Raw genomic sequence first — 23,337 nt, forward strand, 5'->3', positions numbered from 1 at the left:
GGTTCATTAAACTATGCAAACTTTGATGTCGGGCTCTTTCTTAGTCACGCAAGCGTGGAAAGCCCTCCATCCAAAGGGACGAGGAGAAAGGAGAACACGCTCGAGCCAGCACAACAATCACTAGAGACTAGACCGAGCCGAGCAGAGCCGCCCCGCGTCTCGGCCGATCGATGGTATCGGGGACATGGAGGAGGAGCCAGGGCGCGACCCGGCCGGAGCTCGGGGAGCCCGCGCCATGGCCTCGCCCGACGCCGTGAGCTTCTGCTGCCACACCTGCGCCGCCCGGCTGGAGCTCCCCGCCCCGTCCTCCCCCTTCCACTTCACCCTCTGCCCCCGTTGCCGCCGGGACTACCTCGACGAATCCCCCGCGCTGCCGCCGCCTCCACCGCCCCTGTGCGCCCTACCCTGGCCGCCTGCTCCGTTCACCTCTTCCACGCCACCGCCGGCCCCGTGCGTCTCGTCGTCGTGGTCTTCCTTCACGACGGCGCGGCCGCGGACTCCGGTGTCCCCGCGCACAGGACCCTCGTTTTCCTCCACAGGACCACCGCCTGCGACGTCGAGCGGCAGCGCCGCCTCGCCGACCGCTCCCGTGCCGTCCTCCTACTGCCCCGAGCGCTCAGCGGCATGTCGGGAATTCCGGCTCCTTTGCGAGCAGCGCCGGTCCTCGCCCGCCGTCTCTCCCCTGTCGTCCCCGTACTCCACCGCCTGCTCCTCCCCTCTGCTGGCGTCGCCGCCTCCCCCGCCCCCGCCGCCGTTCCACCACGGCGACGGCGATCTACTATCCGAGTCGTTTCCTTTGACCCTGCGCTCCTCCACCGCCGAGGAGGCCACGTCACCGCCTCATGATCTGCTTCCTCCTCCGCCTCCGCCTTGGCTGCCGCTGGCGTCCGCTGGTACATGGGATGAATTCCTATTCAACCACTCCGACTCCGATGATGACAGCCCGCCACAGCCTCCTCCGCCGCCGCCGCATGTCTCTACCTACCATGCCATGCTCGACGTGCCGCTCCAAGTCCAACGCGGCGGGCCACAAGCGGCGGCGGCGTCTATGGCGGCCAACGACAGCGTGTTCGAGTTCGACACGCCTCTCCAACGCGGCGGGTCACAGGCGGCGCCGCCGGAGTCCATCGCCGCCCTGCCCACCGTCGCCGTCACGGAGGCCGGGCTGGACTGCGTCGTCTGCACCGACCCCCTCCCGCCGTCGGCGTCCGCGCTCCGGCTCCCCTGCGGCCACCTGTACCACTCCCACTGCATCGTGAGGTGGCTGTCCGAGCAGAACTCCTGCCCAATCTGCCGAGGCAGCATCCCGACGATCGTCTCCGCCACAAGCGACATCGCGTCGTCGTCGTCGTCGTCATCGTCGCAGCCCCCCGGCGGGAGGCGAAGGCGATCTCTGCCGGTGCCGGGGGGGCGCCGGATCAGAAGGATCTGCAGCCGGCTGCTTCGAAACATGGAAATCGGCCGCGATCGTCAGACGAGCAGCAGCCGCGATCGCCAGACAAACAGCAGCGGCGGCGATGTGCGTGTGTGATGGCCGGCATCGTCCTGCTGCACTCGTACGATCGTCGGTGCCCAGCCATGTAATATTATAATTACAGAACATTATTATCGAGTGTTGATAAGTAAGTACGTTGCCTGTAGTTACAAACTTACAATGGGAGTTTCACACAATCCAAAGTTGTATTACGAAATCATTACATCTGCTGGGAGCCAAATGACTGGAAGAGGTGAGTGACAGGCCACCGAAAGATTTGAAGGAGTTGCTTGCTTACAGATGGTTGTTTTTCTAATTCAGCAACAACCAGAATTTTGTATTTAGTCTTTCATATGATATATAACTGGAGGGTCAAAGTAATGGCACATATTTATGAACTCTATGTGTGTAGACAATTCGCAGGTCCCGGAGCTAGTACAGTCCAGCTCAAATTATCTTTGGGCAACGGAAACCGAGTCCAGAACCTTCTTGAAACCTAGGAGCCGATATACAAGATAAACCAATCAAGAAAGGGTAGCAAAAGCAGCACACATTGATCGACGACCGCTCAGAAAGTGTATAAGGTCTAGGCTGCAACTTCCATCTAATTATAGGTCTTAATACGCATCAGAAGTTCAGAACAGCAACAATAGAGAACTGAAAATGTTTGCCAAAAAAGTACCCCCTCCCTTGTATAATATAAGAGCATTTTTTACACTAATGTGAAGTTAAAAACGCTTTTATATTATGTTATGGGACGGAGGGAATAGACAGGACGAGGATCGCAAGAAAGCAAATGAGTAGCTAATCTTCAACGAGTGGGCACGTCCTAACCCAGGGGCATCTGCACCCACTTTTCAAAAAATGCATTTTAAGCATGTTTTAAGATCTCAAAAAAATCAAAAAAAAAATTCCATGCATACATGTCACAAATGTATGTGTGCGGCACAGTTTTGTGAAAATTGTCCTTTTGTTTTGTCTCCGTAAAAAAAAATCAGTGCTTCTAAATAGCATTCTATGACACAATTTTTTGTCTTTTTTGCACACGCCATAAAAAAAGTTATTTTTCTGCAAAACTTTATGCACGCACATAGAACATGAAGACATACAAGTGCAACATTTTTCAGATTTTTTTAGCATTTAGAAATGTGTTTTTTAAAGTGGGTTCATATGTACCCGGGTTCATCCATACACTTCCCATCTTGAACCGCCAAGTAGCAAGATCACCACAGGCCTCGCCCAGGATGGGAACCACCACCAGTATGCATGTTCGATTTCACCCTAGTAATTCCCTCGCCACATTAAGCATTGGTACAGTAAAATTCCTTGATGGCCCTTTGAGATCTGAAATGTTTGACAAAACGCAACCTTACCTGGCTTTGAAGCGAAGCAGCCCATGAACAAACATGAATGTTACTGACAAATTATGACTTGCCCATGAACAAATATGAATGCATGTTTGTTGTAGAGAAGGAATGAACTCACAGCGCACCCTACATGTCAGGCCCAACCATATGGAATGCAGAAACCAACACAATAATCAGTTGATGAACAAGTGATTCAGAAGGCTGACTACGCATCATGACCTGTTTCATGTGAAAACCTGGCAAAAGGTAATTGAGAATTATAGTAGGCAAAAACAGCATGACCCGTTTCTCAAAAGGAAAAAGAAAAAAACAGCGTGCCACTAGCACATGCCCATTTCACACCATCCAAAAACTGAAGTGCCGACACACTGAAACAAAAGCTCATGACAAAGAGGTTGGGTCGCCAGCTATGCATCATAAGTATTAATTTTGCTCGCAAGAGCTCTTATCATCCTGAATGCAAAGTAAAACACCCTATGTGACTTTTGCTTCATCGTCATTAATCAAATTTGTAGGATGGCGACGCTGAGGCATGAACAGAGGAAGTTTCTTTCGTGCCCACGGGAGCAGCATCCGCAACACTCTCTCCAGTAACCATGGTTTGTGAATCCTCCTAAGACATAAACGGATAGTTCAGTGTAAGTACAGGATTAATGTACTTTTATAGACAACTCGCACAAGGCTACAGATTCCAAAGATAGTCGATGAAATAAGATTTGTTACACCAATGCCATCTTCTCATAGTGTACAGCTTGGGCCCACCCACAAATTCAAGGAGAATCACACTGCACTGTGAGGCAGCAATCAAGCTCGGAGTACATGATGCACTTGCTTCAGGCATCATATACCAGCTTCTTTCTTAAGAATGATAATAAATGTTTATTAGTCAGACATCATATACCAGCTAAGAAAATACTTGCCACTGAAGATTGACTGCATCTAGAAAACTTAGTCACATGAGGACACTAGAATGGCTGATCTAGTGAAAAAGGGAGACCAGTTGACCAGCATCACAGCACTAATCTCGTATGAGTATCATGAAAAATAGCATCTGGTTTTCTTACTAATTTTCATGTATCTCCACATCAATAGGTTGATAGCCCCCATAAAACTCAAGGCTGTGATCTCAACCCTTAATTTAGCTGCAACAGTTGGCTAAGTTGACCTAGGGAGATGAAAATGCACCAATCTAGGACCTTTTGCTCGCATGCTTAATGTTTTTATTAGTATTCCCTCCGTAAAGAAATATAGTAGTGATCTAAACGCTCTTATATTTCTTTACAGAGGGAGTACTAAGTAAATCTTACTAGTTTCTGAGGTATGCAAGCAGACACGGCGAAGCAAAACTATGCAAAACTTATTTCCCTGTGTAATATAACCCATACAGTTGCTGCTAAACTAAAAAAACTCAGCAACTTCAGTGCCATGGTGATCCTTTTCAAAAGAAAAACTATGCAAAAGGAAATTAAGTACCGTAATGGAAAAACAAGGTTAGGAACAAACGATAAAATGACTGGCTCAATAAAAATATAAATAGAGTGGACCCAGGATGGATGACTATTCAAGCTAAGAATAAAAGAGGGTCTGGAACTCAATCCACAACAAACAGCCAAAGATAGCATAAATTTCATGGCTTAGCCTCTTGTCAAGTAGACATACTGCTAGTTTCATTGGATTACATTCATTAGACGTAGCTTATGGCTCCACTGTTTCCTTGATATATAAGTATATGAAACTAACACATGACCTTTTCACAGCACCAAAAACTGAAGTACCAACTGATAGGAACTAGGGTTTTGCCCTGCCTAGGGCGTAGGTTGTAGGGAAAAGAGGGAGGTGGGCGAGGGCTGGAGCGCGGCGGCCGGCGGCGAGGCGCCGTCCTTGCGGTTCAGCGGCGGCGGCGCAAGCAGGAGGCGGCTAGGGTTTTAGGGTTCCGGCTCCTCTGGGAGCCGGGCAACAGAATAGTCTTATTGCTTAAATCTGAAAATAGTCTTACAACTTGTATATATAACCACGATCTGAAAATAAAACTAAGATCTGAAAATAAAACTAAGATAACTTGTGGCCTAAGCCTGCCCGGTGGGCCTCCTACGGCTGTAGGCCCGGCCGGTCATAACACCAACACATTTGTAAGAAAGCTCATCTCGTGAGAAGAAGTACAGTATGATCAGTCCAAAGAGATTAGTTTTCAACTGGCAAAGAATTGGCCATAGGAAAGATCTCGACAACTTCCCTAATGCATTTCCCATCAACTCTCTTTCCACTTTTTCCCTAAAACTATCGAAGTCAGCACTTATCTTATCAGATTGTACAATCACACACGGTTGTCAGTTATGCAGCATATGTAGTGACTTTGATTACCAGGGAGTTGCCAAATCAGACATGATAGTGTGCTACTGTATCAAGACTTGCAATCAAACATTTTTTTAAATAAAAAACAGTTGACTCAAAAGCGCAGATTATCACAACTACAATAATCCAATACCCTCAAGTAATTTAAATAAAATAATCTAAAGACCAAACTTCTACAGACTTTACCAGGATCTTCAGGATAGGCTCACCTTGTGGCACACCAAAGAAGGAGGCCACGCCATGATGTAGGGATGTGCAGGGCTTACATATGTACTATCACCAAAGAGCTTGTTTAGCTTTTCTGTTTCCAGGCAGAGGGATAGCAGAGATTCAGTATGCTCGTCAGTATGCTCGTCATACTTAGTTGACAAATAAACAAAGCCATCGATAACCGCCTCGATGTGCACTGTGGGATCATCCTTAGTGGCATCAACAAATGTAGTGAGCAGAAAAGTATCTCCCAGAACCCATTTCTCAACACCATCATCATCAGCTGTCCAAAACCAAACATGAAGCGTTCCTCTCTCTGCATCAGAGAGATCTATGGCAACCATACATAGCATCCCATCCTTGGTCTGACCAAGTCTGAATCGCGTAGAGCTAATCTGTCCCAAGAATGGCGGCAAATCCAATCTAGAGAATTGCACTGTCGCAGTGTTGAGAACAAGTACATAGGGTCGACTCGTGTGTTTCCAATAAACGAATCCATTCAGCTGCGTGCCAGGGTAAAACTTGATAAAGTCGCGTGGCGGCGGTGGCGGCGGCGGCGGCGGGGAGGTCTCCACCCATGGGAAAACCTGCCACTCCCTTGTCGCCGTTGAGAAGACGGCTACGCAAGCCGGCGCCCGCAGGCGCGTGCTCTGGTGCTGGACACAGACCACACGGAACACCCGCTGGTCCTCTTCGGAGAAGACAATGTGGGCCTCAAGAGAGTCGGAGAATAGGATCTCCTCCGGCGGCCGGGGTAAGAGATGCAGCGCCTGCGTGACAGGGTTGTAGGCAGCGATCTGGTGGGTGGCATCTTTGACGAGGACGACGTAGCCGCCGTGGAAGCTTTGTAGCTTCCACCCGAGGGTGGAGTCGCCGCTGTCTTCCGGGAGACGGGTAAGGAAGAAATCGGAACCGCGGACGGCGGCGGCGAGGTCCGGGTCGGAGCGGCTGCGGAGGGGGACGAAGGGAGGTACGGGGGCGCGGCGGGGTTCTCCGAAGAATCCAAGGAGCTGCGGCGGGTGGAGCGCCCGGAAGCGGCGGCGGAAGGCAGGGGACGAGCGGACGGCGTTGAGGAAGGTGCGGCAGGCGAGGGCGGCCCGGACGAGGCTCGGTAGGGAGGGAAGGAGGAGGAAGATCTCGCAGAGGAGGTCGTAGCTGATAGCGGCAATGGTGGTGGGTGTCGCCGGTGGGCCTTTCGCCGGCGGCGGTAGCCCTAGCTCGGAGGCCATGGCGCCTGGAGAAGAGAGGCGAGCCGCACGGGCAGGGCAGGGCCGGGCGGAAAATCCTATCTGCCGCTCGCTGCGGCAAACTGTCGACCAAACACACACTTCGAGCGAGCAGAGCGGTCTGGGATGGGCCGGCCTATTTTAAGCGTAGCGTAGCACCTGTTTCAACCGGTTTTGGGAACCTTCTAGAAGGCCCTGAACCGGTTTTCCTTTATAGTTTTTTCTGGTTTTTTTATTTTTCGTTTTTTATTTTCTGTTTCCTTTTTTGTTTCCTTTTTCAATTTTGAACCCGAACATTTTTTAACATAAAAAACACTAAAAATAGAATTAAGAAAAGTAAGATACAAACAAAAATGTGAAACCATCCTTTTCTAATTGCCCTGAACATTTTCTGTATTTTTGTAGATTTGTTTTGAAAACGAGAAGATCTTTTAAATTCTGAACAAACTTTGATACCTCGATCATTATTTGAACCACCCCTGAACTTTTTATGAATTTTTTAACAAATTTTCCATGGCGTTATAAGACCAATTCAGGGCACCATGCTAAGTTATTTGGATGACCAATTCGAGACAACTGTCAATTGTCATTTGCCCTAATTTTCCGACAACTGTCAATTGCCCTAATTTTTTTGGCCTTGTATGACCAATTCGAGACACCATTCCAAGTTGCTTGTGCCTTCAACAAATTTTGCATTTTCTGGAGTTTTCTCGGTCAGAAAAAGCACTATAATAGCCGGACATGTCGCAACATACGTACAGTGTCGAAAGTCGTTCAAATCTGACATGGATGCCTATCATGGGCATGCTCATCTGGTTGCAAAAGTTTGGGTCATTTTAAAGATGTCCAGAAATAGACCATGTTCAATAAAGAGTGTTCGAGTATTAGGCCAAAAAGCTCCGTTTGAGATCATATTGTTTCTCGACATCCATCTACTGACCCCAATTTTTTATTGGCTTGCACGAACAATTCAAGGCACCATACCAAGTTATTTTGTTTTTGACAAATTTTGTATTTTCTAAAGTTTTCTTAGTCATAAAAACCGATAAATGGTCAGACGTGTCGCAACTTGCACTCAGTGTAGGAAATCGTTTAAACCTGGATACCTACCATAGGCATGCTCACCCGCTTGCAAAAATTAGGATCATTTTAAGAATGTCCAAAAATAGACCACGTCTATGGAGGGTGTCTGAGTAGGCCAGAAGGCTCCGTCTCAGAGAACGTTGTTTTTCGTCATCCTTCAAATAGCTGCAATTTTTTCATGGCTTTATATGATCAATTCAAGGCTCCATGCCAAGTTGTTTGGGATTTTGACAAGTTTTGCATTTTCTGAGGTTTCTTGGTGAAAAAAGGTTGATAAATGTCCCAACATATTGCAACATGCATACGGTGTCGTAAGTCATTTAAAACTAGGTAAGGATACCCAACACGGGCATACCCACATGCTTGCAAAAGTTGTGGTCGGTACTGAGATTTAAAAAAAATCATGTTCAACTGAGAGTGTTTGGGTAGACGAAAAGGTTCTGTTTGGGAGCACCTCATTTCTCGACATCCCTTAAATGTCCCCATTTTTTCATCGCCTTGTATCACCAATTTAAGGCACCACCTACTTGTAAACATTGAATTGGTCATAGAAGGCCATGAAAAATGTGTCCACAAATTCACAAAATGTTCGAGGAGTTTCAAATAATATTCATGCTTTGAAAATCTGTTCATCATTTATAAAATGCTCTTGTTTTTGAAAAAATGACACAAATACAAAAAATGTTCTAGAAAATTAAAAATATTGGTTTCAATTTTTTCGTATTTTTTTTGAAATTCCAAATTTGTTAGTGTTTTTCAAAAGGGGCATGCTACGCACCAGCCCACTGATCTTTTTAGAAGATCGATCGGGTTGTGCACCATCCGATTGTGTGAGCCATTTGATTGTTCCTCTTCTCTATTTCCCTGCAGCAAAACACTTGTTGCAAACCTCTGTTGTAACAGGACCTTTGTTGCAAAAGCATCTTCAGCATGTTCTCTTTATTCCTGCAACAATACCCTTGTTGCAAAACCTCTGTTGCAACAAGACATTTGTTGCAAAAAAGCATCTCCGATCTCTTATGTGTATTCCTGCAACAAGATCCTTGTTGCAAAGTTTGCAATGACATTTTTCGGCATCTTCTCTGTATCCCCGCAACAAGACTATCGTTGCGAAAAAATTGCAACAAAGATCATGTTGCTGAAAACATGAAGAGAGAGATAGAAAGGAGAAGCTAGGGTGAGAGGCATGGGGCGTGCTTGCAGCGCAACAACAAGGGTGCCGGGGTGCTTGCAACAACGAGATGGTCCTGGCTAAGGCAACGGACATCAGCGATGGTGGCGACGTGCTTCACCGATGGTTCAACGAAGGAGAGAGAGAGAGAGAGAGAGGAATTGAAAGAGCATTCAGGAGAAGACACGACGGTTCTTGTTCTAGTAGATAAGATCAATGACGTGTAAGTCTGGGGCCAAGAAGGCACGTGGCGTGCGGAGCGCGCGGACGCGTATGTTAAATCCGTCGATTGATATGAAGAATTTTCTTTTTAAAAAATATTCACGTTCAAATTTTTGTTCGCTCTTTTTAGAAATTGTTCATGTTTTGAAATTCTGAGCAATTTTGAAAGACACCAACATTTTTTTGAAAGTTCTATATATTTTTCTGAAAAAGCGAATATTTGCATATCTTTTTAAAAATTGAACAACATTTTTAAAACGCGGCATTTTCTGGAAAAGAAAAAAGAAATTGGAAATAAAAAACAAAAATATGAAAAGAAACAGAAAACAAACAGAAAAAATAGGGAAGTACAATTTTCTGAAGGTCCATATTGCTTTTTATACGCCTAGTGAGGGGGTGTATTGAAGCGGAACTCTTGTAATACGGGGACGGTCTTCTATGCGCAGAAAATTGACTCTGATCTTCATCTTCTATCTGCAAGATGCTGCCTCAGAAGTTATGAGCTTAGGAGAATCCGAGAATGTACGTTCTGTAACCGAGGAATTAGCAAAAGGGATTATCTATCATATGTACGAGTTCTAAACTATGTATGAAGATAACCAAAACGGGTTGCACAGGCTTGTTTGTTGCTCTGCTCTACAAGAAAAATTGGAACATGGAAGAGGAAGCTCTTATATTTTGATGTGGAGGGAGTACTAAATCTATCTGTTGGTTCGTACAATCTTCAAACGAGACATAGCTCTAAAATTGACCTAAGGCGTCTTATATTTCTTTATAGAGATAGTACAAAAGATATTTCAAGTCGACTATAAGTTCTGTTCTGAATTTTGTGGCAGCAAAAATATGAGTCATTCACGTGTTGTAGTCATGGTTTTCAGTTTCAGTTTCAGAAATATTTCACCAACAACCGAAATCACCAAAATTCAGTGAATTTCAATGTTTGCATTTTGGCACAAGGGCTGAAATATGATATTTCAAGTTGACAATAAGTTTTGTTCTGAATTTTGTGGCTACAAAAAAATGAGTCATCCACGTATTGCAGTCATGGTTTTTAGTTTTAGTTCCAGAAATATTCACCAACAACCGAAATCATCAAAATTCAGTGAGTTTCAATGTTTGCATTTTGGCACAAGGGCTGAAATATTCACTTGAATTCAACCAAGTATTTGGATTTTTTTGAAAATATTTTGAACATGTTTGAATTTCTATGCAGTAATGAAACTGCCGAAATCTTTTGGCCGAAACATAAATAATTGTGTGTACAGAAATTCAGTGAATTTCATTAAAATCTAACTGAAAGCGTACTCTCTGCATTTTAAGCCGTTCAGTGGCATCAGGAGTGTGATTTTTCCTTCTTATATCTTTATTACAAAGCTTTAACTTTTACTCCTACAAGAAGAAAGGAAGAAGTTTCTTGTATAGAAAAAGCGTATCCAAGGACATCCTGAGCATTAAAATGCATAAAAATAGGAAAACAAACCATTTGAAGAGGTTCACGATATGAACAACTATTTCATTGGTCAGAAGTTTCTCCTCAAAACACAAGCACATATGATTGAACGGCAGCCATGTCAGAGTTGTGTCGAATATTATGTACAAGTTAGGTTATAGTTGGACTCTGAATAGTATTGTGTTAGATAGGATATGGAGTCGTGTCCTAATAGGACACTTGTATCCTAGGCGTCTCATATATAGTAAGGGTAGACACACGATATAACCTATGCCAACATAATAGCACATGAACGCAGGGAAAACCGGCGGCATGTGCCCACGTACAGGGTGGCCGGGTGCGTATTGTAGCGGTGTCATGGGGAGAAGCGCCCATAGTCAGACCCCGAGGATGTAGCCATATCGGTGAACCTTGTTAACAAATCTTGGTGTCGTGCTCGTGTGATTGGTTGGTCCTCGAATATCAATGGTATATCTCGGATTTATTCTAACAAGCTAAAACATAATCTCGTATGGCCACTTAATTGTACAAACCCAAACGGCGTGTAGCTCAGTTTACATATCCAATCCCAAAGAACAAACCAATAACCAATCAATGAAAGAATGGCGTGAATAGCTCCTACAGGCTACAGCACGCACCGGGTACTAGCTCGCAAACGATCGCTTGCTAGCTCGGTCCGTGTCCCTGCCGCCAATCGCGCTTGGTTAACAACTAATCCTTCTTCTGGTGGGCGAGGGGCACCGGCGACGACGGCTCCACGGAGACGGCGCGGGGCGAGGGCTCGCCGCCGAGCGGCAGCGGCAGGTCGGACAGCAGCGCGACCATGCGGCGGGCGCTGAGGGAGCGCGCCGGGGGGAGGCCGAGGGTCTTGGTGGTGGAGAAGACAGAGGAGGATTGGGCGAGGATGAGGTACACCAGCGCCTGCACCAGCACAAACAGCCCCACCTTCAGCAGCGCCCCGTGCTGGCTCACCATCTCCAACTCCATGCCAACAAACTAATTAACCCCCCGAGCTCTTGATCACAGCGAATTCAGCGAGTTCACCAAATCCTTCCTTGAGAGCCCGAGACTGAGAATCTCTCGAGAGTGTGTGTTCTTGCTTGATTGATGTGTTTGTGAGGACTGGAGGTGCGGGGCGCGCGCTTATATAAGGGCGAGACGCCGGTTTGACCGCTGCCGGCCGGGGCAGGGACGTAGGGAGGGTGCAACGCAAAGATGCTTCGCCGGCCAGTCGTTCGGGGTGGTTCAGCGAAAGGCGGACGCTGGCTGCTCGACCTGCTCCGTGCTGGACCGCTCACCGCTCACGTGTGCAGGGATTATAATATTGCTTGGGTTGCTCTCACCTCACGGATGGCTGCGCGGAGCCTACGTTAAAGTCGTAAACTATCACCGGGCGTCGCCGCCGGCCAAACCCAACAGTTGGAACCGGTCCTGCTCAAGTCTCGAATCTCAAGTGGTAGAGTAGCGCATGTGCATAATTTCAAGAAAGGATTTCGCAGCTCCTAGGATGCAAGATTACGGGGTATGGGAAGGCTGATTAGCCCAGCTGCCCTTTTACCCAAGGTCTTTGAACAGAAGCACGAAGCTAATCGCCTAAGCAAAAGAGCTTTCCGACTCGCCGTCGAGTCAGCTCGGTCTTATCCAAAAGCTGACAAAGCAGTGGCAAAGCTAGTCAGGGCTCCCTTGGTTTACAGAGTTCAAAAACGTGGCAACAGAAAAAACAGATGGGTAGAACAGGAATGCATGTGGAAAATAAAGAATTGGTGAGCATAAGAGTGTACTACGGGCCGTTTTTTTGGGAGCATCGTTTGTGGAGCAGCGCTGGAAGACAGAGACAGAAGGTGGGGCAGCTTCGTCTTGCACGGAGCTTCGGTGGAGCTGTCAAGTCATGTCTGTCCGACAGTTACTACGTTGAGTCATGCCTGGTTGGCAGGTGCTATGCTTCTAAAGTGAATGCATGTGGTGTGCGCTTTAGGTAGGTTGCACCGGCTGTTGGTCCCGTTACGTTATGTGGATGGATCGACGACGACATCGGTTTTAGATATGGAGAGTGAGAGCACTCCATATTATTGAGTTTGTAGGTGTGAATGATGGATTTTGTGGATTGATATATGTTCTTGTCAGACATTTGTGAAATAATTAATAAAGATGTCTGCATGCATTGATTGATGTAGAGGTCAGGGGTTTAATCTCCTTTTTGAAAAAAATAAGAGTGTTGTCAACTTTGATGTTTGGTTCATGTGAATTATGAAAACATAGAAATCCTAATAAACACGATGAAATCAAAGTCAAACACACATGAAAATATATAGCTGAATTGTGATTATGCTACTAAAATTATACTCTTGTTATTCGTGCATAGGAATTTGAAAACAAAAGGTTTCAGTTGGATGTTTGAATTCCTGCATTTCTCCGTTGAATCTGAGTCAAAGGAAAATTCCCTTAATTCTTTTTTGTCTCATTTCTTTAAACCAAAGGCATGAATAGTAGCATCCCATGAAAATTTCATATTCCTACATTAATCCCTGACACCTAACAAAGCAACATGACAAATCTTAGAACTGCCCCACGTCACCTCTCTGAGGCGACTCGGGAGGAACCCTAGTCAACACCGTTAGGCCACGCCCCACCATCCCTTCTTCCCTTTGCTGTCACCGGAGGTGGCCGCCGAGCTAAGCTAGGGTGGTGGATGGCGGGGGTGCGGCAGTCTTCTCCTCGTCAAGTGGCAAGAGCTTGAGGTGGGGGAGGTTTGATACCCTTCCGGCTTCCTGGCTCAGTGGCTCTAGGAGCGGCGCTTGTAGGCTTCTAGGGTTCGTTCCGGTGGCTATTCTCCGGCATGGTAGACCCTAGTAGTGTCGCTCACGAGCTGCAGCCGCATCTGCTTCGTCCACGGGCTCTGAGTCTACGATCATACATTCATCTCCGGCGAGTCAGGGCAGATGCAACCCCTTTTCCTACTCCGTGGAGCTCGTCATCGTGTTGGCTGGCGGCGTGCTGGCCTCTTGTGTGATGGAAATATGAACTAGATGTTGGGGAACGCAGTATTTCAAAAAAATCCTATGATCACGCAAGATCTATCTAGAAGATGCATAGCAACGAGAGGGGAGAGTGTGTCCACGTACCCTCGTAGACCGAAAGCGGAAGCGTTTAGTAACACGCTTGATGTAGTCGAACGTCTTCGCGATCCAACCGATCCAAGCACCGAACGTACGACACCTCCGCGTTCGGCACACGTTCAGCTCAATGACGTCCCTCGATCTCTTGATCTAGTTGAGGACGAGGGAGAGTTCCGTCAGCACGACGGCGTGATGATGATGATAATGAAGTTACCGACGCAGGGCTTCGCCTAAGCACTACGACGATATGACCGAGGTGTGTAACTGTGGAGGGGGGCACCGCACACGGCTAAGAGAAGACTTGGTGTGTCATTGGGATGCCCCCTCTCACATATATAAAGGGGGAGGAGAGGTGGCCGGCCCTAGGGGGGCACACGATGGGGGGAGTCCTACTTGGACTCCCGGTCCAAGTAGGATTCGGTCCCCTCCCCCTTTCCTATTCCAAGTAGGAGAAGAAGGGAAGGAGGAAGAGGAGAGAAGGAAGGAGGGGGCGCGCGCCACCTCCTGGCCGGCCCTCTCTCTTCTCCATTAAGGCCCATGGTGGCCCATTAACCTCCTGTGGGGGGGGGCCCGGTAACCCCTGGTACTCTGAAACGACCCGAACCATTCTGGTGTCCGAATGTAACCTTTCAATATATGAATCTTTATGTCTCGACTTTCGAGACTCCTCGTCATGTCCGTGATCTCACCCGGGACTCCGAACGAACTTCGGTTCATCAAAACACGAAACTCATAATACAAATCATCATCAAACGTTAAGCGTGTGGACCCTACGGGTTCGAGAACTATGTAGACATGACCGAGACACATCTCCGGTCAATAACCAATAGCAGAACCTGGATGCTCATATTGGCTCCTACATATTCTACGAAGATCTTTATCGGTCAAACCGCACAACAACATACATTGTTCCCTTTGTCATCGGTATGTTACTTGCCCGAGATTCGATCGTCGGTATCATCATACCTAGTTCAATCTCATCACCGGCAAGTCTCTTTACTCGTTCCGTAATGCATCATCCCGTGGCTAACTCATTAGACACATTGCTTGCAAGGCTCATAGTGATGTGCATTACCAAGAGGGCCTAGAGATGCCTCCCCAATACACGGAGCAACAAATCCTAATCTCGATCTATGCCAACTCAACAAACACCATCGGAGACACCTGTAGAGCACCTTTATAATCACCCAGTTACGTTGTGACGTTTGATAGCACACAAGGTGTTCCTCCGCTATTTGGGAGTTGCATAATCTCATAGTCTGAGGAACATGTATAAGTCATGAAGAAAGCAATAGCAGAAAAGCTAAGCGATCATTATGCTAAGCTAACGGATGGGTCTTGTCCATCACATCATTCTCTAATGATGTGATCCCGTTCATCAAATGACAACACATGTCTATGGCTAGGAAACTTAACCATCTTTGATTAATGAGCTAGTCAAGTAGAGGCATACTAGGGACACTTTGTTTGTCTATGTATCCACACATGTACTAAGTTTCCAGTTAATACAATTCTATCATGAATAATAAACATTTATCATGATATAAGGAAATATAAATAACAATTTTATTATTGCCTCTAGGGCATATTTCTTTCAGTCTCCTTCTTGCACTAGAGTCAATAATCTAGATTACATAGTAATGATTCTAACACCCATGGAGTCTTGGTGTTGACCATGTTTTGCTCGTGAGAGAGGTTTAGTCAACGGGTATGCAACATTCAGATCCATATGTATCTTGCAAATCTCTATGTCTCCCTCCTTGACTTGATCGCGGATGGAATTGAAGTGTCTCTTGATGTGCTTAGTTCTCTTGTGAAATTTGGATTCCTTTGCCAAGGCAATTGCACTAGTATTGTCACAAAAGATTTTCATTCGACCCGATGCACTAGTTATTACACCTAGATCGGATATGAACTCCTTCATCCAGACTCCTTCATTTGCTTCTTCCGAAGAAGCTATGTACTCCGCTTCACACGTAGATCCCGCCACGACGCTCTGCTTGGAACTGCATCAATTGACAGCTCCACCAATCAATATAAATACGTATCCTGTTTGTGACTTAGAGTCATCTGGATCAGTGTCAAAGCTTGCATCGACGTAACTGTTTACGATGAGCTCTTTGTCACTTCCATAAACGAGAAACATATCCTTAGTCCTTTTCAGGTATTTCAGGATGTTCTTGACCGCCGTCGAGTGATCCACTCCTGGATTACTTTGGTACCTCCCTGCTAAACTAATAGCAAGGCACACATCAGGTCTGGTACACAACATTGCATACATGATAGAACCTATGGCTGAGGCATAGGGAATTACTTTCATTTTCTCTCTATCTTCTGCAGTGGTCGGGCATTGAGTCTGACTCAAATTCACACCTTGCAACAAAGGCAAGAACCCTTTCTTTGACTGGTCCATTTTAAACTTCTTCAAAACTTTATCAAGGTATGTGCTTTGTGAAAGTCCAATTAAGCGTCTTGATCTATCTCTATAGATCTTGATGCCCAATATATAAGCAGCTTTACCGAGGTCTTTCATTGAAAAATTCTTATTCAAGTATCCTTTTATGCTATTCAGAAATTCAGTATCATTTCCGATCAACAATGTGTCATCCACATATAATATCAGAAATGCTACAGAGCTCCCACTCACTTTCTTGTATATACATGCTTCTCCAAAAGTCTGTATAAAACCATATGCTTTGATCACACTATCGAAACGTATATTCCAACTCCGAGAGGCTTGCACCAGTCCATAAATGGATCCTGGAGCTTGCACACTTTGTTAGCACCTTTCGGATCGACAAAACCTTCTGGTTGCATCATATACAACTCTTCTTTAAGATATCCATTAAGGAATGCAGTTTTGACATCCATTTGTGAAATTTCATAATCATAAAATGCGGCAATTGCTAACATGATTCGGACAGACTTAAGCATCGCTACGGGTGAGAAGGTCACATCGTAGTCAACTCCTTGAACTTGTCGAAAACCTTTCGCAACAAGTCAAGCTTTGTAGACAGTAACATTACCATCAACGTCGGTCTTATTCTTGAAGATCCATTTATTCTCTATTGCTTGCCGATCATCGGGCAAGTCAACCAAAGTCCATACTTTGTTCTCATACATGCATCTCATCTCAGATTTCATGGCCTCAGGCCATTTTGCGGAATCTGGGCTCATCATCGCTTCCTTATAGTTCGTAGGTTCGTCATGGTCAAGTAACATGACCTCCAGAACAGGATTACCGTACCACTCTAGTGCGAATCTTACTCTGGTTGACCTACGAGGTTCAGTAGTAACTTGATCAGAAGTTTCATGATCAACATCATTAGCTTCCTCACTAATTGGTGCAGGAATCACTGGAACTAATTTATGTGATGAACTACTTTCCAATAAGGGAGAAGGTACTATTACCCCATCAAGTTCTACTTTCCTCCCACTCACTTCTTTCGAGAGAAACTCCTTCTCTAGAAAAGATCCATTCTTAGCAACGAATATTTTGCCTTTGGATCTGTGATAGAAGGTGTACCCAATAGTCTCCTTTGGGTATCCTATGAAGACACATTTCTCTGATTTGGGTTTGAGCTTATCAGGTTGAAGCTTATTCACATAAGCATCACAGCCCCAAACTTTAAGAAATGATAACTTGGGTTTCTTGCCAAACCACAGTTCATATGGTGTCGTCTCAACGGATTTAGATGGTGCCCTATTTAACGTGAATGCATCCCTCTCTAAAGCATAACCTCAAAACGATAGCGGTAAATCAGTAAGAGACATCATAGATCGCACCAGATCTAATAAAGTGCGGTTACGATGTTCGGACACACCATTACGATGTGGTGTTCAAGGTGGCGTGTGTTGCGAAACTATTCCGCATTGTTTCAAATGAAGGCCAAACTCATAACTCAAATATTCACCTCCACGATCAGATCGTAGAAACTTTATTTTCTTGTTACGATGATTTTCCACTTCACTCTGAAATTCTTTGAACTTTTCAAATGTTTCAAACTTATGTTTCATCAAGTAGATATACCCATATCTGCTCAAATCATTTGTGAAGGTCAACGATACCCGCCGCGAGCATCAACACTCATTGGACCGCATACATCAGTATGTATTATTTCCAATAAGTCTGTTGCTCGCTCTATTGTACCGGAGAACAGATTCTTAGTCATCTTACCCATGAGGCATGGTTCGCAAGCATCAAGTGATTCCAAAAGCCCATCAGCATGGAGTTTCTTCATGTGCTTTACACAAATATGACCTAAACGGCATTGCCACAAATAAGTTGTGCTATCATTATTAAACTTGTATCTTTTAGCTTCAATACTATGAATATGTGTATCACTACTATCAAGATTCAATAAAAATAGACCACTCATCAAGGGTGCATGACCATAAAAGATGTTACTCATATAAATAGAACAACCATTATTCTATGATTTAAATGAATAATCGTCTCCCATCAAACAAGATCTAGATATAATGTTCATGCTTAACGCTGGCACCAAATAACAATTATTCAAGTCAAAAACTAATCCCGAAGGTAGATGTAGAGGTAGCGTGTCGACGGCGATCACATCGACTATGGAACCATTTCCCACGCGTGTCCTTAGCCAATCTTCGTTTAATCCATAGCCCCTGTTTCGAGTTGCAAATATGAGCAACAGAACCAATATCAAATACCCAGGCGCTACTACGAGCATTAGTAAGGTACACATCAATAACATGTATATCAAATATACCTTTCACTTTGCCATCCTTCTTATCCGCCAAATACTTGGGGCGGTTCCGCTTCCAATGATCAGTCCCTTTGCAGTAGAAGTACTCAGTCTCGGGCTTAGGTCCAGACTTGGGCTTCTTCACTTGAGCAGCAACTTGCTTGCCGTTCTTCTTAAAGTTCCCCTTCTTCCCTTTGCCCTTCCTCTTGAAACTAGTGGTCTTGTTAACCATCAATAGTTGATGCTCCTTCTTGATTTCTACCTCCGCAGCCTTTAGCATCGCGAAGAGCTCGAGAATTGTCTTATCCATCCCTTGCATATTATAGTTCATCGCGAAGCTTTTGTAGCTTGGTGGCTGTGATTGAAGAAGTCTGTCAATGACACTATCATCAGGAAGATTAACTCCCAGTTGAGTCAGGAGGTTGTGGTACCCAGACATTCTAAGTATATGTTCACTGACAGAACTTATCTCCTCCATCTTGCAGCTATAGAACTTATTGGAGACTTCATATCTCTCAATTCGGGCATTTGCTTGAAATATTAACTTCAACTCCTGGAACATCTCCGATGCTCCATGACGTTCAAAATGTCGTTGAAGTCCCGATTCTAAGCCGTAAAGCATGGCACGCTGAACTATCGAGTAGTCATCATCTTTGCTCTGCCAGACATTCATAACATCTTGTGTTCCTCCTGCAGCGGGCTTTGCACCTAGCGGTGCTTCCAGGACGTAATTCTTCTGTGCAAAAATGAGGATAATCCTCAAGTTACGGACCCAGTCCGTGTAGTTGCTACCATCATCTTTCAACTTAGCTTCCTCTAGGAACACATTAAAATTCAAAGGAACAGTAGCACGAACCATTTATCTACAACAACATAGACATGCAAAATACTATCACGTACTAAGTTCATGATAAATTAAAGTTCAATTAATCATATTACTTAAGAACTCCCACTTAGATAGACATCCCTCTAGTCATCTAAATGATCACGTGATCCATATCATCTAAACCATGTCAGATCATCACGTGAGATGGAGTAGCTTTCAATGGTGAACATCACTATGTTGATCATATCTACTATATGATTCACGTTCGACCTTTCGGTCTCAGTGTTCCGAGGCCATATCTGCATATGCTAGGCTCGTCAAGTTTAACCCGAGTATTATGCGTGTGCAAAACTGGCTTGCACCCGTTGTATGTGAACGTAGAGCTTATCACACCCGATCATCATGTGGTGTCTTGGCACGACGAACTGTAGCAACGGTGCATACTCACGGAGAACACTTATACCTTGAAATGTAGTGAGAGATCATCTTATAATGCTACCGTCGAACTAAGCAAAATAAGACGCATAAAAGATAAACATCACACGCAATCAAAATAAGTGATATGATATGGCCATCATCATCTTGTGCCTTTGATCTCCATCTCCAAAGCATCGTCATGATCACTGATACATCTCCAACGTATCTATAATTTTTTATTGTTCCATGCTATTATATTATCTGTTTTGGATGTTTAATGGGCTTTAATATGATCTTTTATATTATTTTTGGGACTAACCTATTAACCGGAGGCCCAGTGCCAGTTTCTGTTTTTTGCTTATTTTAGAGTTTCACAGAAAAGGAATACCAAACGGAATCCAAACGGAATGAAACCTTTGCGATGATCTTTCTTGGACCGAAAGCAAACCAAGAGACTTGGAGTGGAAGTCTGGAACTCCGTGAGGTAGCCACGAGGTAGGAGGGCGTGCCCAGGGGGGTAGGCGCGCCCCACCCTCGTGGGCCCCACATAGCTCCACCGACGTACTTCTTTCACCTATATATACTCTTATACCCTAGATCAATCGCAGAGAGCCACAAAACCACTTTTCCACCGCCACAACCTTATGTACCAGTGAGATCCCATCTTGGGGCCTTCTCCGGCAATCTGTCGGAGGGGGAATCGATCACGGAGGGCTTCTACATCAACACCATAGCCTCTCTGATGAAGCGTGAGTAGTTTACCACAGACCTTCGGGTCCATCATTATTAGCTAGATGGCTTCTTGTCTCTCTCTCTTTGATTATCAATACAAAGTTCTCCTCGATGTTCTTGGAGATCTATTCGATGGAATATTCATTTGCGGTGTGTTTGCCGAGATACGATGAATTGTGGGTTTATGAACAAGATTATCTATGAATATTATTTGGTTCTTCTCTGAATTCTTATATGCATGATTTGATATCTTCGCAAGTCTCTTCGTATTATCGATTAGTTTGGCCTACTAGATTGATCTTTCTTGCAATGGAGAAGTGCTTAGCTTTGGGTTCAATCTTGCGGTGTCCTTTCCCAATGACAGTAGGGGCAGCAAGGCACGTATTGTATTGTTGCCATCGTGGATAAAAAGATGGGTTTAATATCATATTGCTTGAGTTTATCCCTCTACATCATGTCATCTTGCTTAAAGCGTTACTATGTTCTTATGAACTTAATACTCTAGATGCATGCTGGATAGTGGTCGATGTGTGGAGTAGTAGTAGTAGTAGTAGATGCAGAATCGTTTCGATCTACTTGACACGGACGTGATGCCTATATTCATAATCATTGCCTAGATATTCTCATAACTATGCGCTTTTCTATCAATTGCTCGGCGCTAATTTGTTCACCCACCGTAATACATGCTATCTTGAGAGAAGCCACTAGTGAAACCTATGGCCCCCGGGTCTCTTTCTTATTATATTGCATCTCTTTATTTACATCGCATCTTGTTTACTATTTTGCAATCTTTACTTTCCAATCTATACAACAAAAATACCAAAAATATTTACCTTACTATCTTTATCAGATCTCACTTTTGCGAGTGACCGTGAAGGGATTGACAACACCTTTATCGCGTTGGTTGCAAGGTTCTTGTTTGTTTGTGCAGGTACTAGGTGACTTGTGCGTTGTCTCCTACTGGATTGATACCTTGATTCTCAAAAAACTGAGGAAAATACTTACGCTACTTTGCTGCATCACCCTTTCCTCTTCAAGGGAAAACCAACGCATGCTCAAGAGGTAGCAAGAACGATTTCTGGCGCCGTTGTCGGGGAGATCTACGCCAAGTCAAGACATACCAAGTACCCATCATAAACTCTTCTCCCTCGCATTACATTATTTGCCATTTGCTACCTCTTGAGCACTGCGTTGGTTTTCCCTTGAAGAGGAAAGGGTGATGCAGCAAAGTAGTGTAAGTATTTCCCTCAGTTTTTGAGAACCAAGGTATCAATCCAGTAGGAGGCCACGCACAAGTCCCTCGCACATACACAAACAAATAAAATCCTCGCAACCAACGCAATAAAGGGGTTGTCAATCTCTTCACTGTCACTTACGAAAGTGAGATCTGATAGATATGATAAGATAATATTTTTGGTATTTTTATGATAAAGATGCAAAGTAAATAAAGAAAAATAAAAACGACGCAAGAAATAGCTTGTTGACGGGAGATTAATATGATGGAAAATAGACCAGGGGGCCATAGGTTTCACTAGTGGCTTCTCTCGAGAGCATAAGTATTACGGTGGGTAAACAAATTTCTGTTGAGCAATTGACATAATTGAGCATAGTTATGAGAATATCTAGGTATGATCATGTATATAGGCATCACGTCCGAGACAAGTAGACCGACTCCTGCCTGCATCTACTACTATTACTCCACACATCGACCGCTATCCAGCATGCATCTAGAGTATTAAGTTCAAAAGAACAGAGTAACGCTTTAAGTAAGATGACATGATGTAGAGGGATAAACTCATGCAATATGATATAAACCCCATCTTGTTATCCTCGATGGCAACAATACAATATGTGCCTTGCTGCCCCTACTGTCACTGGGAAAGGACACCGCAAGATTGAACCCAAAGCTAAGTGAGGGAGTCCTGGATTAGGGGGTCTCCGGACAGCCGGACTATATCCTTTGGCCGGACTATTGGACTATGAAGATACGAGATTGAAGACTTCGTGTCATGTCCGGATGGGACTCTACTTGGCGTGGAAGGCAAGCTAGGCAATACGGATATGCATACCTCCTCCTTTGTAACCGACCTTGTGTAACCCTAGCCTCCTCCGGTGTCTATATAAACCGGAGGGTTTTAGTCCGTAGGACAACATACAATCATACCATAGGCTAGCTTCTAGGGTTTAGCCTCTCTGATCTTTTGGTAGATCAACTCTTGTACTACTCATATTATCAAGAATAATCAAGCAGGACGTAGGGTTTTACCTCCATCAAGAGGGCCCGAACCTAGGTAAAACATCATGTCCCCTGCCTCCTGTTACCATCCGCCTTAGACGCACAGTTCGGGACCCCCTACCCGAGATCCGCCGGTTTTGACACCGACATTAGTGCTTTCATTGAGAGTTCCTCTGTGTCGTCATCATTAGGCTTGATGGCTCCTTCAATCATCGATAGCGATGCGGTCCAGGGTGAGACTTTTCTCCCCGGACAGATCTTTGTATTCGGCGGCTTCGCACTGCGGGCCAACTTGCTTGGCCATCTGGAGAAGATCGAGAGTTGCGCCCCTGGCCACCAGGTCAGGTTTGGAAGCTTAAACTACACGGCCGATATCCGCGGAGACTTGATCTTCGACGGGTTCGAGCCCCTGCCTAGTGCGCCACACGGTCATGATGAGCATGATTTAGCTCTACCATCGAACAGTGCTCACGAGATCGCACCGGAAACCGCTCCGACCCTCAATTCCAAGCCAGTTGCGCCATCCATGGACGGGTGGATAGACCCCGCCACGGAGGACGTATCCTCAGCGGTGATCGAGCCAAGTATCGACCTTACCCTTCACGAGAGCCGTGATGCCAAACTGCCGGATCCTTCCCCGGCCACGGACTCCGAACCGCCTGCGCCCATGCCTATCGAATCCGACTGGGCGCCGATCATGGAGTTTACCTCCGCGGATATCTTTCAGCACTCGCCCT

The 23,337-nt window shown here is 45.3% G+C and overlaps 3 protein-coding genes across 4 annotated transcripts; 1 reads left to right on the forward strand and 2 right to left on the reverse strand.

Annotated features, from left to right (window-relative positions):
• Positions 1-1,855, forward strand: LOC147971791 (uncharacterized). The gene has a single exon (XM_087526337.1). It carries the CDS (start codon positions 185-187, stop codon positions 1,529-1,531), a length of 1,347 nt encoding a protein of 448 aa, XP_087382463.1. The 5' UTR covers positions 1-184; the 3' UTR covers positions 1,532-1,855.
• Positions 1,856-3,086: 1,231 nt separating this feature from the next.
• On the reverse strand, positions 3,087-6,719 carry LOC125509507 (uncharacterized). Of its 2 annotated transcripts, XR_015604829.1 has the most exons (3): positions 5,403-6,719; positions 3,565-3,699; positions 3,319-3,454 (listed from the first exon to the last, which is right to left on the reverse strand). XR_015604829.1 is itself a non-coding variant. In XM_048674488.2 (2 exons), the coding sequence occupies exons 1-2, from the start codon at positions 6,630-6,632 to the stop codon at positions 3,341-3,343; spliced, it is 1,344 nt and encodes a 447-aa protein (XP_048530445.2). In that variant the 5' UTR covers positions 6,633-6,719; the 3' UTR covers positions 3,087-3,340. The 2 variants fall into 2 exon arrangements, 1 of the variants encoding a protein (XP_048530445.2); XM_048674488.2 differs by lacking the exon at positions 3,565-3,699 and having other exon boundaries at positions 3,087-3,454.
• Positions 6,720-11,057: 4,338 nt separating this feature from the next.
• On the reverse strand, positions 11,058-11,684 carry LOC125556135 (uncharacterized). The gene has a single exon (XM_048718922.2). The coding sequence runs from the start codon at positions 11,540-11,542 to the stop codon at positions 11,267-11,269; it is 276 nt and encodes a 91-aa protein (XP_048574879.1). The 5' UTR covers positions 11,543-11,684; the 3' UTR covers positions 11,058-11,266.
• Positions 11,685-23,337: the final 11,653 nt, after the last annotated feature.

The sequence above is a fragment of the Triticum urartu genome, chromosome 5A (genome assembly GCF_056163025.1).
Source record: "Triticum urartu cultivar PI428250 chromosome 5A, HENAU_Tu73, whole genome shotgun sequence".
Taxonomy (NCBI): domain Eukaryota; kingdom Viridiplantae; phylum Streptophyta; class Magnoliopsida; order Poales; family Poaceae; genus Triticum; species Triticum urartu.